Genomic DNA, 18,514 nt, shown 5'->3' on the forward strand with positions numbered 1-18,514 from the left:
TAAAAATGAACATCACTCCAAACGGTGGTCTATGCTGATGGGGTCAAAATGCCTTATTGACAAGTGGGCGTCAAAATGCCTTATTGACAGGTGGGCGTCAAAATGCCTTATTGACAGGTGGGCCTTTGAGAGCAATTGGTTTTTGAATACCTCTAAGACAGCTCAAAATGGTTTTTTGACGATGAGATAAAAAATGCCTAGAGTGAATAGGTTGGTGTGAATGCTATGCCCAAGGAACAATGACCAATCACAAAGAGGCGATTGAAATCTATTAGCTATACCAAACCAAATGTAGCTCGGTTGGGTACAAGCCATAATCACCATGAAACACTTGTAATTGAACACGAAATCTTGAAAAATGTTTCAAAATGTTTCTTGTTCTAAAAAGAAAGCTTCTTCCAAAAAAGACGGTTTACAAGAGAGAACCTTTGGTCAATGGGCTCCTTCAATTGTCATGGCACATGGTCGGTCTTTCCAAGCCCAACCAGCCCACCCAATTGTTGAAATACTCGACGACTTCTACCTCCGACACCCCAAGTGTGGATGAGCTAAGCCCCTTGATTAGATTTTCCTCACTAGACCTCCTCACTTCTACCCTTCAAAGCCCTCATGTCTCAATCAACCCTTAGCCCTCTGTGTAAGCCACCATAGGTCCACCTCATCTTGTCTTTCCATGGTTGCTTCTCATGGTGAGGAGAAATTTGAATTCCTTTGCCTAGGCGTTTGTCTTTGGAACTACATCCAAGTCCTGTAGGATTGTTCACATGGGCTCGAGGTGATGGTGATCTTTCTTCAACGTGAGAACCATGGCACAGTGTATGGGTAGCTTCAACCATCCTTATTGGGACTTCATGTATGCATCCATCGGTGTAGAGATTGGAACTCATCTTGTCTCTCCATGGTTGCTTCTCATGGTGAGGAAAATTTTGAATTCCTTTGCCTAGGCGTTTGTCTTTGGAACTACATCCAAGTCCTATAGGATTGTTCACATGGGCTCGAGGTGATGGTGATCTTTCTTCGACTTGAGAACCATGGCACAGTGTATAGGTAGCTTCAACCATCCTTATTGGGACTTCATGTATGCATCCATCGGTGTAGAGATGTGGACAACAAACCCCTATGATATCCATCGATTTTAGTAGGTGAGTGATATGGTGTGTCCATGGCTCGGATTTGCAAATTAGTTATTAATGGCACTATATGGATTGGGAGCTGTGTAGGGTGTTGGTGTTTACACGAGACATTAGGATTGGAGAGATTCCAATTTTGAGTTTGAGTGGAGGGCAATTTTGATATGCTTGACCTTAGCCGCCGCTGGCCACTGAACTAGATTGCTCATAAATTGGGAGTCAAGTCCTCCATAGTGATTACTTGGGCCTACAAGGTGGGGCTAGAACCTGTGATGCCTCTACTATGCTGGCACATAACTTAGTTGACTCACTTCGAAAACCCCTCTGAGTCTAGTAGATTGGAGGGATCATCACAAGCCTTTAGGTCCAAGAGGTCCTTGTTCATCAACCCTCCACCCTTCCCATGAATTGGACCATAGTGAGTTAGAATGTGTGCAATTGTTGAGACTATGTGAGTTAGCAAGCATAGAGACTTACCCTTAGGTATGAGCTACAATAGGCATTGGTTGGTAGTTTGGTGGATATCTTTGTAATTTGGGACTACTTATTTTCAACTGTGAACATTTGCAAATTGGACGCCTTGGCGAGGCATGGATAGAAGATGTGATCTCTAATAGTAGGGAGGCATGTGGATATTTACATTTTTTAAGAAAATGAAGGTGAGAGGGAGTGAGAGAGAAAGAAAGAAAGTTTATTAAAGTCTTCGAAAGACCTATGGGTCTATGAGACTATGAGAAACCTAATACGACAAGTTGAAATGATGGAGCTAGTGAAGCGAGCATCATCACCCATGTTAGATGCTAAATGCAACATAGTCATAAAAGCATCACTACTACATAGTCCTAACATCAACATCATCAACATCATCATCATCATCATCATGTCATATGAAATCCAATTTCAAGTTTGGTCAAGTATAGCAGATATTGGAGGTCCCTAGAAGGGAGGTCATGAAGGACCCAATGGCTGGCAAGGCTGTGGTGGTATAAGATTAGAGATAGAGCACTCACGACTGTTTTGTGTGTGTGGTCTGGTATGGCCTCTTAGTTATGGCTTTGCATCTAACAATGGGCCATGGTAATTCCTATAGGTCACGTATGTTGCACCCCGAGCTTGAACATGGAAGGGATGTCTTCAAGCATGATCTATGCGTCCTCCCTTTGTCGGGCGTGTTATGTCGTTGGCTCTAGATTTCTACCTTGTTGACTACCTGTGGAATGGTGGTCTACGTGATCTAGCTAAACGAACTCTGTGATCATGCTCTGAGATGAGTCTACCTGCACCCCCCTTCCTTGTCTATGTAATCTGACTAGGCACTCTCAATGCCTAACTACCTCTGATGAAGGCATCTAAGCATCTCTGATCTGGATAAGTCCAAAGCTATCTCTAAAGAGACAATAGTAGGAGCCTCGATTGCATAGTACATTGGGGACCTGAAGATGAAAATGCTCCTTTGACTTGATCTCTTGTAGATTACACAAGGTACAAACTTGCCTCTCTCTAGGCACTCCCTAGGGTCGATGTGATGAAACCCAACCCTGTCCAATAGAGATCCTCAATGAATGGGGGAGGTGAACCTGAGTATACCATGAAGGATCAATAAAGCCCTCATTGAAAGTGTACAAATAATGATCTTTGTAGAAGATGAGCTTCATTGGGAGCTCACTCAATGCCAACCAGGCCTTGAATGTGTGTAGCTATAGAAGGTCCTCGCATATGACCTATTTGATCTCATGATACTAGAGTGGGAGAACTAGTGCATCAATGTTGTACTAGAAGGGGGGTAAAGTGTCCATGTGGATCCCCAATCTCTCAAACCACCTGCATGTGTGTGTATACCAACATCTTTGATCACCCTCAGCTACTAATGTCATAGAAGAGGATAGTTCTAGACATGGTAGTCTACATCGCCCTCAAGTGTAGTCGTCGTATCCTCTGACCCGGTATAGATAAGTAATGACCTAGAATGCTGCATCGAGCTACAGTAACAGTGGAGATGACCCAAACTCGGCCTGAATTATCGGGTGGGAAACTGACGGCTTACTGCATATCATCCTTGATAGCATGAGAACCTGGAGACGCTCTACTTGAGCCCACTTTGCATTAGAGAGATCCAATCCCTAACACTAGCTACAATACATGCTCTGCTAGCCAGCCCAAGGAGTCAAAGAGGAGAGCCTTGGCCCGAGGGTCCTGAAAAGGTGAGTGGAAGCACTGTCTCTCCAATCTGGCTAGTGAGGCTTATCCTCTGTCCACCAAACGAGCCTGCATTGCCATCCTCATCGTAAAAATAGGGGCGAAAAGAGAACCCCTAGATAAGTGTATGACAAAACAATCTCAACTGGTGATCCATCGTGAACTGCTCTCTGTGCATAGTTGCTCATGGTGACCTTGGTTTTCCAAGGTTGAAATGCATAGGTGTGGGGAAAGGCAACACAAACCGCTTCATTGAAGAGCTTTGCTAAGATCAAAGCTAGGATGTCAATCTCGTATGCAATGAATTCACTCCATAAACCCTCATGATCCTTTGCTTGGACATTATAAATCTTTAGTATGGCATCTTTGACACCCCTCTTAGTGAGAACAGTGCACAAGGCAGGGCAAGGAGAGTGTGGCTAGTGTGGAATGTCGTATATGTGTGTCCCTAGGTGTGTGTTTTTGAGAGGTAATGGGGATCGGCACTCAAGGAATGTTTACCAAAATTCCTTGGATTTGTTGCTAAATACAGTAACTCTTGCTCACTTTGGCCGACAAAAGATTGCTTCTTTTGGTGTACCAAACGGCGGTACTCATACATCATCTTTGGTTTGCTATGAAGGTTATGCTTGGTCTCAAATCTGAGTTGATGGTGGTGAAGACCCTTGCACGCATCATAGTACTAGCTATTTACATGGAAGAAAACAAAGGGGTGGAGGCCTGTGGAGCGGGTGTTGTAGGGTAAGACATGAAGGGAAGCCTCGTAAAGTGAGGGAAAGATCGATGTATGTAAGTAGTGTGCATAGGTGGGCCGAATACTTAGATAAGAGACTACAGTCAAAGTGTATGTCATGTTAGGTAGTGTGTGTGGGAGAGAGAGAGGGAGGGAGGGAGTCTACGTCGCCCTGAAGTGTAGTAGTCGTATCCTCTGACCTGGTATAGATAATTGATGACCTAGAATGCCGCATCGAGCTGCAGCAGCAACGGAGATGACCTAAACTTGGACCTGAATAATTGGGTTGGGAATTGATGGCTTACTATATATCATCAAAAATTGGAGCCGCTCTACTTGACAGGGGCTACCATACATGCTTGCTAGCTGGACCAAGGAGTCGAAGAGGAGAGCCTTTGTCCGAGGGCCCTGAAAAGGTGAGTGGAAGCACTCTCTCTTGTCTAGCTAGCGAGGCATATCCTTTGCTCAAACACAGCTGCATTGTTAGTCTCGTCATAAAAATAGGGACAAAAAGAGAAACCCTAGATAATTGTATGACAAAACAATCTCAGTTGGTGATCCATATTGAAGTACTCTCTATGCATAGCTTCTCATGGTGTGTTAAAGATCATGATCTTGGTTGTACCAAGGTTGACCCTCAAAGCATGTGACTCAAAGAATGATTGTAATGCATAGGTGTGCGGAAAGCCTAGACAAACCACTTCATTGAAGAGCTTTGCTAAGATCAGGGCTAGTCCCGTATGCAATGAATTCAATGCATAAACCCTTATGATCCTTTGTTGGGCTATTATGAAGCTTTAGTACAGCATCCTAGACACCCCTCTTAGTGAGAATAGTGTACGAGGTAGGGCAAGGTGAGTGTGAGAGGTTGGGAGTAGGCTAGTGTGGAATGCCGTATAATGTGAGCGCCTAGGTGTGCTAGATTTGGGTGTTTTTGTGAGGTGATGGGAATCGGCACTCAAGGAATGTTTGCCTAAACTTCTTGGATTTGTTGTTAAATAAAAATTTTAGTAACTCCTTGTTCTGGCCGACAAAAGATCACTTCTTTTGGTGTACCAAATGGTAGTACTCACGCATTGCTCAGAAGGTTATGCTTGGTCTTGAGTCTCAATTGATGGTGGTGAAGAGCCTTGCACTCATCATAGTACCAACTACTATTATAGAGAGAAAAACCAAGGGGAGGAGGCCCTGTAGAGCGGGTGGTGTAGGGGAAGACGTGAAGGGAAGCCCCATGAATTGAGGGAAAGATTGGTGTATGTAAGCAGTGTGCATAGGCGGAATGAATACTTAGGTAAGAGAATATGGTCAAAGTGTATGTCATGGTAGGTAGTGAGAGTGATCGGTGGTGTGGGTAGTATAGCTAAACAAGGGTCGGAGACAGTAAAGAAGAGGTAGGTGAGACACAGAGAGAGAGAGAGAGAGAGAGAGAGAACTATCACCTGTATGACTAAACATAAACAGTAACCTCTTGAATCTCCAAATTGAGTACTTTATACCCCCTTCGAGATTTTTCTAAGTTCTCATATGCACTCTCCCTCTGGTAGTATCATACCCCACACTTGCATCTTCAACCAACTTCAATTGTTTTGTATGTTTGAGTCACACATAATGCACATACTTTTTGAATTCTCTTCTCTAGTCACTTGTGTTACTATAATGCAACTTTTAACTCTCATAAAATCCAAAAATATCTTTTACAAAGCGCCCCTTTGCTTATCCAATGCCATTTAAGAGGTGGCCTTGAGAATAGTGTACAGGGTACACCTGGGAATCAGCTTACAGAATGGAAATGAGGGGAGATATAGGAGTACGAGGCTCTGGAGGTTGGCCCAGCCATCCAACACACAATCGATTTTTATGGCAGTGTGCTACTTTCCCCCAGATACATCATCTTATGCACGTGAAGTCACTCCAAAAGGTCACAACCCACTCTCTACGAGGACACCACAGAGTTCTCTAGACAGGGCACAGTCCTTCTATTAGGTGACTTCAACACATGCACAAGGGATTAACAGGTGGGCTTACTAGACTTTGAGACAAATCCTCTTACAGTTCCAGAGATGGACCCAATGGATCTTGGGATCACGAGACTCTCTGATGCACCACAGGTGACAGGATATGGGAGACACTTATTCGATCTGGGAGCTATACATGACATGATTATATATAATGGTCGTTATCCAAAGGGCTTACCTATTTCCCACATAGAGGTTGTAGTAGTATAGTGGACTACTTGCTACTAGGGCCCCCAGCCTTTGTGACGAGGGTACATGACCTCACAATTCAATCCTCTCCCACTCGGTGCAGACCACTCCTACCTGTCCTTCAGCATCATGACCGCATTTTCTGATGTAGGACATGATCCCCCAGCACCCCCCCATGTTCAAGTACACTCTGACCATGCTCTTGATGCCGTATATATGAGCCACCTGTCAAAAGGAGTAGCAGCACCCTTCAGAGATGATGCAAATCTCACCCACTCCTTTGACACACTTGTCGCACTGGTTCGGGATGCAGCCATCAGCTCCTTTCCCACGACCTGCTCTAAAATATGCCTCTCCACTGGGAAGATGCCACAAAACCCATGGCTTGATGCTGACTGCAAAGAGTTGTGGTCCCACCTCATGCAAGAGTTGGCTTTGGGGGGACACATGACGAGATCAGAGGCACAATGGATCTCAAGATGCCTAATGCGATGAAAGAGATGAGCCTTCCTTTCACATAGGATGGCTGAGATAGTTCACTCTTTTCGAGGAGGAAATCCCACCATTGCATTGGGGCTTTTGAATGAAGGGAAGCCACCAATCACAGATCCTGATGTATGGCATTCATACGCAATGTCATTGTATGATGTTCCAGCTCAGCCCCCACAGACATGTCTTCCATCTCCAGGCCAACCACATGTATCCTGTTCAACAAATATAATGTGCAGGCAGCACTACGCCGACTTCACAATCGGCGAGCCCAGGATCATGAGGGACTCAGAACTGAGCACTTTGCTCATGGGGGGATGGATGTCTTGGCGCCAATCCTTGCACAATTGTTCAACTAGGCTGTTTGTCAAGGATTTCCCTCCACTTGGAGCACCACTACCATTTTTCCAATATACAAATTAGGGGACCCCATGGCTACTAAGAATTATCGCACACTCATGATTGGTCATACACTGGTCAAGATCTATGGCTCGGTGCTAGAGATAGAGATCAACAACTATATAGAGGCACAAGGACAGTGAACCTTAGGGCAGGCCGGGTTTAGGAGACGACACTCTACTCTAGATCACATATTCACCTTACGAGCCATCATCGAGGAGGCGAGGGCATGGTCCCAGAAAGTCTACACCTACTTTCTTGACTTTTGGAAGGCATTTGATACTATCCCGTGGCCTCGCTTGATCAGAGGCTCTAGGAACAGATCCTTGATATCGTGGTATGGGGGGGTGATGAGTCTATATGAGACAGCCAGAGGAATAGTATGAGTCCCAAAAGGTTTATCTGACTAGGTGGAGAGCATGATTGGAGTGCAACAAGGATGCCCCCTTTCAGCGACACTTTTTGGACTTTATATTGATGAGATCTCTACCTTCATTGATAGTCTGGGAGGAGAGGGATCACTGCTTACTGACCTGATGGTACAGATACTACTCTATGCTAATGGCATAGTATTCATATCCTAATCCATAACAGTAGGCCTCCAGAAGCACTTACATGCCCTTGAGGTGTTTAGTAGGTAGAGGGTCTTGAAATTCAACCTTGGAAAGACCAAGGTTATGATTTTCAATACCCTCACGAGCGGCGCTCCATCGACATAGCTTCACCTATCGAGATGAGCTTGTAGAGATTGTGTAGTCCTACACATATCTTGGGGCAGTTTTTAGTGGGCCGATGTTCAGGATGGTCCATGCAGCCAGGGCACGACTCACATGTGGGCAAGGGGCTCTAGCCAACCTAGAGTGATAGTGCTTTCAGGCACACTTCCAGGACCCCCATAGAAAAGGATGGCTCTTTGATACACTAGTGAGGCCAAGACAGCTATAATGTACGCGGCACCCTTTCGGGGAGGTGACCTCTTGGCGATAGATTGGAAGAGGTTTAACCAACTACAGGTGATCATGGGCTCCCGGGTGATCCAGAGTAAGCCCTCAATCCCTCACCAAATTATAAAGGCATAGTTTGCCATGAAACCTCTCCAAATTGATGCTATCTTCTAGATAGTGACATACATCAACATGGTTTGGTCTTTGCCTAGCGGGAGATTGCCAAGACTAACACTTTGAGTTATCTCTGTGAGACTGGCAGATAGTGGGGTTAGTACAGTGATATGCATGTATGTCGAGCTTGATATGCATGTATGTCCAGATGGTTTGATAGCTAAGGTATATAGATGGATCGACTCCCGCCCTTTCAGTAATGTTTGGATGCCCCATCTCATTTGATCCCATGAGATGAGATCAACCGTATCATAGAGCTGGATCTATTGTAGCTTCACACGACATGAACTTGGGGTGGGGACCAGGATTTTTCCACCAAGATCCAGCTCTATCGGGACCATTTCCTTAGGGTCTTAGAGGATGGAGTGATTATCAGACCCCGAACTTGGAGGTGATCTCTCTTCATACATTGGCATTATCCTCACACTCATTTTGAGGATCTAGAGAGGAAATGGCCAATCTTTCAAAGTCCAAGCTTTTTAATAGAAGAAGGCTCAGACTCCATTTTCCATGACAGACCTTGGTCTTCTAGAATGCCTCATCCAATTACCAACGGTTTGTCCTTTTGGATCTACATAGTAATCAACTTCCACCCCTAGGGTAGCATTGCCAACTCTCTCTCCTCACACTCTGTGCTTGGATACTTGATGCTTCTACAGCCTCCTTTGGGCATTGAAATCTATCTTTGAGATTGCACTAGTTCTCATGGTAGGATGTTGCCAGTTCCTTTAGCTCAGGAACTCTTCGTGCCTAGACACCCATCTTTGTCTTCTTTTCGAGTATGTATCATCCATTGTGTAAGTTAGAGAGTAGCCAATTATCTTTCTAAATACTTTATATATTCCACACTGTGGTCTTCAAACACCACCAGACTATGCCACTAGTTTGTAGTCTTGGAGAAATTTTTTTTAATAGCTCACAATACCTAGCAATTGTTTCAACTATGCCACTAGTTTGTAGTCTTGGAGAAATTTCTTTTAATAGCTCACAATACCTAGCAATTGTTCTAACTCATCACTGGTCAGTATGAACCTCATAATGACTCCACTCAATTCTATGCTTGCTAACTCAATCCACCAAATGTTGATGCTCTTGTTTGCTCACTCCCAATGGGTTAACTCACAGGTGCTCGCTGCTCATGAACCATTTCCCACCTTGTGCAATGATTGCGTGAAAATGCTCGCTCTACCATCTACCCCAACAAGACACTCTATCAAAAAAGACAAGTAAGAGAGATGATTTCACACACATCAAAATTATACACTACATTGGACTAAAGAGAGCCTCTTGTATTAAGAAGGTAAGCAATCCTTTAATATAGAGACTAGGACACTAGCCAATATGAATTTTGGGCATTTAGAATTTGGAGAAAACCACATTGGCCTCTCATTTTGAGAGAAAACCCCTCTTATCCCCACTTCCTCACCCTAGTCCCCCACTCATCTTCAACCCCACCTATGGCTCTATCCACATTGTAACTTTGCACATCCTTTTTGAGTGGGCTCCCCTCACCTCCCTTCTCTTTTGGTGGGCCTCTGATCTCAAATAGCATTTTTCCTCCAAAACCTAAACTTTTCCAAAAGTCTCCCAAATAGCACATAATAGACTAGCAACACACAAGAAATACAATGGTGACCACCTCAAATGAAATCACGACGACAAGAAAAGCCAATAGCATCATGATAGTGACAACAATTTACAGCTACTCCTTGAGCTCTCTGACAACTTGCTTAGGTTCCCCATCAAAACCTCCACAAACCACTGATGCCTCTTCTTCCAGTCCTTTCTTCTCATTACTGACAAAGACACTACCACTTTATCACATCCATTTATTGGACCTGTGGAAGATCAAGTAAGGTCACACTATGTGACACATGGAAACCACACCATGCCACCTTATCTATCACATCATCAAATCAAATAAGACCTCACAAAGTCATCAATAATTAAGTCTCTGGAGATAATCATTTTTTTCTTGGCTAGGTAATATAATGTATATGCCTTGGATTTTATTGAATAACCTATGAAGACATATTTGATTGATTTCACATTATGTTTATTCTTGAGTTCATTTAAAATATTTGCATAAGCAAGAGATCCAAATGCAATTGTAGAGGTGCCAACAAGAGAACAAATCATCCAACACTATGTTGGTGAGTGAGAAAAACCAAGTTCTAAGTCTGATCAAGGAACTCTAGAAAAGAGAGAGCACTCATAGTCCTCTTCAAGTGCAATAGGAATCAATTAATTCCAAAAGGAAAATTTTCAAAAACCAAGAGAGAGACATTGAACAAATTGCTTTTTTCACCTCATCTATTTTGAGTAGTCTATTTTCTTTTGATGTAATGTGTCCTTTTTTTTTTGAAAAATTATATTGTAATAAGATGTCAAACATTGTACATGTAACACTGCTTAGTGTGGCAATTTAAGGAAACCACCAATTTGCGGGTGAGCATGTAGATAAGTAGGAATATAAAGTAGATCAAAACACACATTGTATAGAGAAAGAGAGTGGATATCAAGAGATATTTGAGTTCATAGAGGAATTCAAAGCTCTAGCTCAATCATGATAGAGCAAAGTAGGAAAGAGACTTGCACATTCTCTCATCCTTGTCTTTGTACACCTGGTAGTGGAAGTTGAAGAATACAAATTGCAAATGGATTTATTAGACTATTTAATCTTTCAACATCTTCCCTTTCTTTGTGTTCTTTGATAAGGCTAATTCAACCTACTTCACTGAGATAGGATTCATAGGCTTGAAGGCTAATGTGCCTCATTATTTCATTTAGAATAGCCTTGAAATACTCTAAAGTGATAGGTCTCAATACAATTAATAGGAAATCTCCACACAACTATGACTTTGACTTGATACATCAATTGGAAATCTTCAAACACATATGATTTTGACTCGATACATCAACTCGTTTGACATTGAAGAGTGCCAAGTCTAGGCAAATAAGTGAGACCAAGTATCTCTAAGAATATAGACTATTTAACTTAGAACACTTGTTGCATGAAACTAGTAATCTATGTGGAATTGAAATGGCTCACAAAAGACAGTTTATTCTTACTGACATGAGCTCAGCCCAACCAGGCTTGTTGCTCTTACAAAATGGAAGGTGTACTACACCAGCATACCCACAAAGGCTCTTACAATCATAAGAAAACCACACAACTAATTGAGTGAACTGAAACAAGACGATATCGCCATCAACCGACTAGTGGCAGTGCCTCTTCACGTGACATCCACCAAAGATGATCCACTCAGTCCATGAGTTCCATCAGCACGAGGTCACCTCCAAGATGCTACCAAGAGTCACCTTCACCGACTCTCATGGGAGAGAACAGTCCACATACCACAACCGGGAGAAAAGAGCTCCTCAAAGTGATGTAAGATCATCTTGTAGATCTAAGTAGAAGCTTGCATGCAGACTAGACACGTGTCTTTTGCCAACCTCTCCTTTTCAACCCCTTTAATTGATAGGGAATCCCCATGAGGACGTGCTTCACCAAGCTTAATGCCTACATACCCCCCTCGGCCAAAATGGGGAGCTAATAGATACCTATGACAACCATAAGCTCACAAAGAGCTTAAAATTTCCACTATGGAATTAGTACCCACAAAGAGCTAAATCAAATAAACAGTTCACAAAGAACATCGACTGCTAACACAAAAAAAACTACTTCTCAAAAGAATATGATGAGTCTCTGATCGAAATCAAAATGCCCAATCTTGATCACTTAAATGATCTGCTTCCACTAGCATAGTTGTCTCTTGTTTGCCTTATTCCCTCCACTATATGTGCTTTGCCCTTGTCTAGCTTTAGAATTTCATCTCGTTGCTTTGTATAGCAGTAGCGCTATATATGGCCTTCCTTACCACAGTAGTTGCACCTATGAGGATCTCGGCTTTGCTTCTTCTTCTTGTCCATCACCGCAAACACTCTTGGGTCATAGGTGTTTGCATTCGTGCGCTTCTCCTCGCTGAGAAGCATCCCAATGCAATCCAAATAATCCATGTCCTCATCAAGCCTTAAGAGTCTCCTCATACTGATCAAGTGGTAGACTCTTCAATAGTATCGCCTTTTTGTCTTCATCCTCCACCTTAGCTGCAAGATCATTAAGTTGCCTGAGCAAACTCTGCATCCTGTTCAAGAACATGCCCAAATTCTCTCTCTCGAGCATCTTTAGATCAAAAAGACCTTGTTTCAAGTTTGCTTTTGAATGTTTTATGCGAACACCAAAAATAGTTTCCAGCATGTGCTAGTTTTCTGCTGCTAACGCCTTCACATCGAGGTGATGGAAGAATTCAGTCCCAAGTTCTCGTCCCATGTAACCGACTACCTTCTCATTCTTAATCTCCCACGACTTCTTGTCCACTTCCGAGGCATTTCCTTTTGGCTTCTTCTCTGTTCCAGCAACGACTCCTCTCAGTCCATGAGGTCCATCAGCATGAGGTCGCCTCCAAGATGCTACCAAGAGTAACCTTCACCGACTCTCATGGGAGAGAATAGTTCACGTACCGATCGGGAGAAAAGAGCTCCTCAAAGTGATGTAAGATCATCTTGTTAGTAGAGGTCTCCCATGTCCTTCTATCAAATTTTTATGTGAGTTGTATATTGACTTCTAAAATACGTCTTCGATTGGATCCTATAAGGATCAAGTCATCCACATATTAAACAACAAGAACTATATACAACAAAGAATCTGCATTGGATGGTTGAAATCCCATACTAGTAAAAGGACTGTAGATCCTAGCATTCCATTATCTAAATGGTTGCTTCAATCCATACAAGGATTTGAATTATTTGCATACTTTCTTTTCTTGGCCTTTGACTATATATACTTCTAGTTATTACAAGGATATGTAGTGGTCAAAGTCCAAGAAAAGAAAGTATGCAAATTAACATGGACTTTTGGACATTATTTGTGTATTGGTCAAGCAAAATGAGTTGCTAAAACAATAATTGTCTTGACATTCATCATCTTTGCAAAACTATTGTAAAGGTTTCATCATAGTCTATACTATATTTTTTTGCATAACTTTGTAAAACAAGTTTCTCCTTATATTTATCCACCACTGATAGCTATGGGACTTCTATTCATCAAATAGTCACATGCTTTTGTTAATCTTGTCTTGGCACTTCCTTTTGTTCAAGTATATTTCTTGTTGATTCTATAATGCTCTATTTTTCCTCTTGAATACTCCATCCTACTTAAGAGTGTAGTTGCATGTGAATTGCCTAGACCCTCTTTAGCGAGACATAGAGATGATGCAAAAATGATTCTTATGTTCCTTAACTATGCATCCATATGTGTTGGAAGACAACCTCCATTTCACTTTTTGGGATTTGACTAGCAAAATTGTTGATACATAGAATGCACCTTCAATACCTACATCATTATGTAAATTTATGTTCTTGATTCCTTCGATGTTGTGAATTTTGTCATTTCACATCACAAATTCTCTTGAGACTTTTAATTAGGATGGAGGTTAGAGATTCGATCCCTTTCTAGTGTCATGTGGTTGCTATCACCTTAGTCAAACCACCATGTGTTCTCATCTTTGTGACTCTAAGTAACCGGCTTCTTTGAAAGAGCATACTAAGAGATGAGGACCTTGTGTTGATAATAATCATAAAGTTATCTTGGTCAAGATCATAACATGCTAACTATCTCTAATGATTGCATCCATGCTAATGTGGATTTTAAAATTTGATGTTTTCACCACATAGTTAAGTATCTTTATTTCTTTCTACATTTGGGTTCCATTCCCTAGAATACCATAGATAGCTGTCTTAGGAGTCTTGGATTGATTTTCTCCTATTCCATGATTTCCTCTACCTCTTTGTCTTCCATGTCCCCTATGGACAGAAGGACCATGGTGTTGTTTGTGATATCCTATGAGAAGTGTTTCCTCTAGATGGATTGTTGAATCTACCAGTGTATTTACCTATTTCTCTATGGACTCCTCTTCCTTTGGCTAAAAAGGAATGATCGTGATTCTTTATAATAGTGTTTGCACCTCTTCTCGTTTGTTGTGCATAAGCATATCTTACATAGTTTCAAATGAAAGCAGTGCACTCTAGAGACCATTGCAGTCATAAATTGATCATAACCTTTTCCTAGACCATTGAGAGCAATCTAGATGAACTCTTGACCAATCGAAGTAAATTGATCATCAATGTCTTTCAATCTAACTAGCTAGCCTAGTCTTGTCTCAATTTATAACTTTTATGTATTGTTTTCAATTGATTGTAAAGTAGAATGGTCCATGACATATTGTTTGCATTGAAGTGAATCTCAAGATCTTTCCATGCATTTGATGTCAGATGTTTGACCTTTGAGTATCAATATCATAACATCTTTCACATTGAAGTTGTTGATGTCAATGCTAACAATATTATCTCATCTTGATTAGCTTGTTGCTTTGCAATCTCTTGAAGTTGATCAATGTAAGTACAGTACTAGAAATTTTTACAAAAGAGTTGCATCTCTTTTCTTTATCAATGACAATATCCCACAACTTTAATTGGAGGATGTTCACCATTTTCAATTTCCAATTAACATAATTATTATGACCGAAATTGCTAGTTTGGTCCAAAGAGACAATATCATCACGTTGTTTGTCCATTCTGGTACAATTGGATGAAAAACAAAAAACAAACTTATAAATGAGATATTGGTAACAATATGTCAAAAATAGCCAAAAGGCTTTACAAGGCATGTAAATGCATGAATCAATACCATAATAGTCAATAAGTGACTTGACAATGGTGACATGTAAGTGTAAATGAAAATGATTGTCCTGATTTAATTAATGATTAAACTACCTAGTGAGTTATGACTTTGATACTAGCCACTACCATGGTATTAAAATGGTATATCAATTTGTTAATCTGAAAACAAATGGTAGGTCCAAGTGGTCTAACAAATGGTAGGTCCAAGTGGTCTAACAAATGGTTGGTCCAAGTGGTCTGACTTCACTAGGAACTCTCACATTCTTCAAGCAAGAGCTTAAGTGGATTTATGGAGTCTAAAACTGTGCTAGACTACAACTAGACTACTTGTCAATAAAAATGATGTAGCAAGCCATTTTCTTTTCTTCTTTGACTCTACTGGTTTAGCAAAGGTTGCAATGAATCAAGAATAGTTTTAATGATGAAGATAAACGAATATATAGTCTATGAATTTAAAAAATGCTATAACTATAGAGTGCATGCATTGCTGAGCATTTTTGCTTTTAATAGCGCCTCCAATTTTTTCTTAGATCAAAATTTACGGTAGTGTGACGATTTTTCCAAACTGGTAGTGCTATTAAAATGGTATATCAATGTGTTAATCTGAAAACTAATGGTAGGTCCAAGTGGTCTGACTTCACTAGGAACTAATCACATTCTTCAAGCAAGGGCTTAATTGGATTTATGGAGTCTAAAACTGTGCTAGACTACAACTAGTCTACTTGTCAATAAAAATGATGTAGCAAGCCATTTTCTTTTCTTCTTTGACTCTACTGGTCTAGCAGAGGTTGCAATGAATCAAGAGTAGTTTTAATGATGAAGATAAACGAATATATAGTCTATGAATTTCAAAAATACTATAACTATAGAGTGCATGCTTAGGTCAAAAGTTATGGTAGTCCAAGAGACTACGCAAAATGGTGATGGGGCTACAATCATAATTGACCACGATGCGTTGTGGTCCTCTAATCAAGTGGGAATGTCCCTTTGATAATAATGTTTAAGAGAAGACTAATTGGTCCTCTAATCAAGTGGGAATGTCCCTTTGATAATAATGTTTAAGAGAACACATTAGTCTGCAAGTATTTAACATTCTTAACCTCATGGGATATAAGAGTGCGGATCTATCAAACTTGATGCCTCTTGCACCTTTGAATTTATATGTAAACAAATGCATTTCTATTTTGGTGAGGCAAGATGTAGAGATTAGAACCTTTGGAAAGAAGCTTGCAAGGAGAATCTTGGTAGTGACAGCTATGCCTGCCAATATCGTCGTGCTTGATGCAAAAGAGATTATTGAAGCCTTTGCATTACCTATCATTAAGGCACCTAGTAGGAGAGCCAAGCTTGTGGAAAGCATTGAAGCTCTGCCAAGAGGGAAAATCTACTGTTTCACAATTTATAATAGGAGAGCCAAGCTTGTCCCATTTCAAGTTGAAAGTTACACTAAGTTTTTTTTAATAAGCTGAACTCGTGCTTGCAATAATTACAATTTGGTGAAGTTGCAATAATTACAATTTGGTGAAGTTAACATGCATTCTACAAAATTTTGGATGAATTGAACATGTATTTTGCAACTGATAAAGCTATCAATGTGAAGTCATGCTTAGGTAGAACCTTATTTAGTTTTAATGTTTTGTTAACTATTAAACCTAGATGTAACTAAGTCTTTAAAGTACTAACATAAATGAATAAAAAGTCGATGAAGGGCACATCAACACATGTAATATTGAAATTCACTCGAAACTGCATTCTAATTGAGTTGAATATTTGAAAACTTATTTCGCTTGTGGAAATATATTTTGCATGTTGTTAGTGCCTCTTGCTCATGTCTCTCTTGCTCTCCACCTCCACCTTGCCTCTTTACCCTTCCATGTGTGACCCTTTGTCTCTCAGCAAGATCAATCCTTCTTCCCCCAACACTGGTAGTTTAATAACCCCTCCCCCGTCTAGCCAGTGTGCCAGTATTTAGGGCATTCCTGCCACCAATATTTCAAATGCCCATTTCATAATGTAACATCAACAGGGTGGATGCTAGTACTCAAGTTTGGTATTCTACATTTGCACTGAAAAAGGTAAATATGATAACACTCCTCAAAATAAACGTTAAGTAGGCCAAACTGCCTCAATCCTTCTAGTGTCTGAAACCTAAACAACTAAACCTTGATGCCCCAGATCAAGACCATATCGAGCTTGCTCTGTATAATGACCATACCAGAAGGTGAACATGAGAATAGAATTGGATCAGGCTTAAAAGGTTCCCAATTCAGCAGGCATACTACAGTTCTTGGCCTGACAATCACAGACACCATGACCAACAGATAGGGCATCCCAGAGACATGTTTATGCCAGAGCAATCTGTAAGTGAAAGAGCTACAAAAATATGATTGATCATGCGATACAAGAGGATAACCAAGCTTGAAAACAGACCTCAATTAAGTTATAGAACCTGCTTCCCACAAAATTTATAGCTTTCGCTTAGCAATATAAGGAATATAACATCTAGCATCAAGAAACGGATGGGCATAACATCAATAATAAGGACTTACAAAAGACCAGTTACTGAACATGAAGGCTGTGACTTGCATTTTTCCATCACCTATCAAAACCTTCCACCCAATAGCACGCTCAAAAGAGACAGCTCGGCCTGTGCTTGTAAAACACATCCCCGCTGGTAAGTGTGCATAACCCTGCTCCATACATGTGATCCATACTCAGTTCATTCATTTTGTATAAAATATCACCGCAAGACATGAGATGTATCTAGCAAAGATAATTAAACTTGAAAACCTCTTCACTGACCTCCTTGTGCATGAAAGGAGGGGGCTCAGAGTAGTCGGTTCTCCTACCATCATTAAATGTCCTTTCAACAGAGATCTCTCGTAAAGCTGATGGACTAGTTTCAAACATATCCATAGCAGCACGATTGCCAAACACAAACTCTGGGAAAGGCTGGAAAGGCAGCATGGACAGTCAGCATGAGTAAAAAAAGATTATAGCAAAGAGACTGGCATTTAGCTTTCTAGCCATAAATCTACAAGCCACGATTTTCAACAACCAAAGCACATTTCGTTATGCATACCTTCCATGCACAACAAATGATGGCATCCTTGATACTGTAAAAACTCTTCATTACGGATTCAGCACCTCCATTAGTCGATAAGAGCTCCCCACCTAACTGTAGTCTGTAACAGGAAATTGCAATGGAAACCTCATGAACAATCTCTCTCTCTCTCTCTCTCTCTCTCTCTCTCTCTCTCTCTCTCTCCGTGGTCCACCCAGCAGGCATGTATGGCAGTCCTTGCTGCGGCCTGACCTATCAGAGGCAAATTGGGCTGAGTTGAGAGGCTCTTCTTCTCACGGATAATCCACAATAAGCCTCGGACACACATCAGATAAGTCTGGCTGAGTTTGGGGCATCTCCACTACAGCTTGACGCAGCATTCCAGGTGATCACATACTTGTACCAAGTCAGGGATTGGCTCCTCAACCTCAGGCAGATGT

The 18,514-nt window shown here is 41.3% G+C and overlaps 1 protein-coding gene across 7 annotated transcripts in view; it reads right to left on the reverse strand.

Annotated features, from left to right (window-relative positions):
* Positions 1-16,813: 16,813 nt before the first annotated feature.
* Positions 16,814-18,514, reverse strand: part of LOC147880443 (homeobox-leucine zipper protein HOX32-like) — a 48,351-nt gene continuing 46,650 nt past the window's right edge. For 5 of the 7 annotated variants that reach the window (XM_087370572.1, XM_087370571.1, XM_087370570.1 and 2 more), the window contains exons 17-20: positions 18,093-18,195; positions 17,813-17,962; positions 17,560-17,700; positions 16,814-17,302 (exon numbers count right to left, since the gene is read on the reverse strand). In XM_087370572.1, coding sequence (XP_087226698.1) covers positions 17,261-17,302; positions 17,560-17,700; positions 17,813-17,962; positions 18,093-18,195 — 436 coding nt within the window. In that variant the 3' untranslated portion in view covers positions 16,814-17,260. Of the gene's footprint in view, positions 17,384-17,559; positions 17,701-17,812; positions 17,963-18,092; positions 18,196-18,514 lie in introns of all 7 variants that reach the window. The other 2 variants (XM_087370574.1, XM_087370573.1) reach the window with 2 other exon arrangements.

This window comes from Dipteris shenzhenensis, chromosome 32, assembly GCF_047967505.1.
Source record: "Dipteris shenzhenensis isolate YYH24624 ecotype China chromosome 32, Dip_SZ_1.0, whole genome shotgun sequence".
NCBI classification, from domain to species: domain Eukaryota; kingdom Viridiplantae; phylum Streptophyta; class Polypodiopsida; order Gleicheniales; family Dipteridaceae; genus Dipteris; species Dipteris shenzhenensis.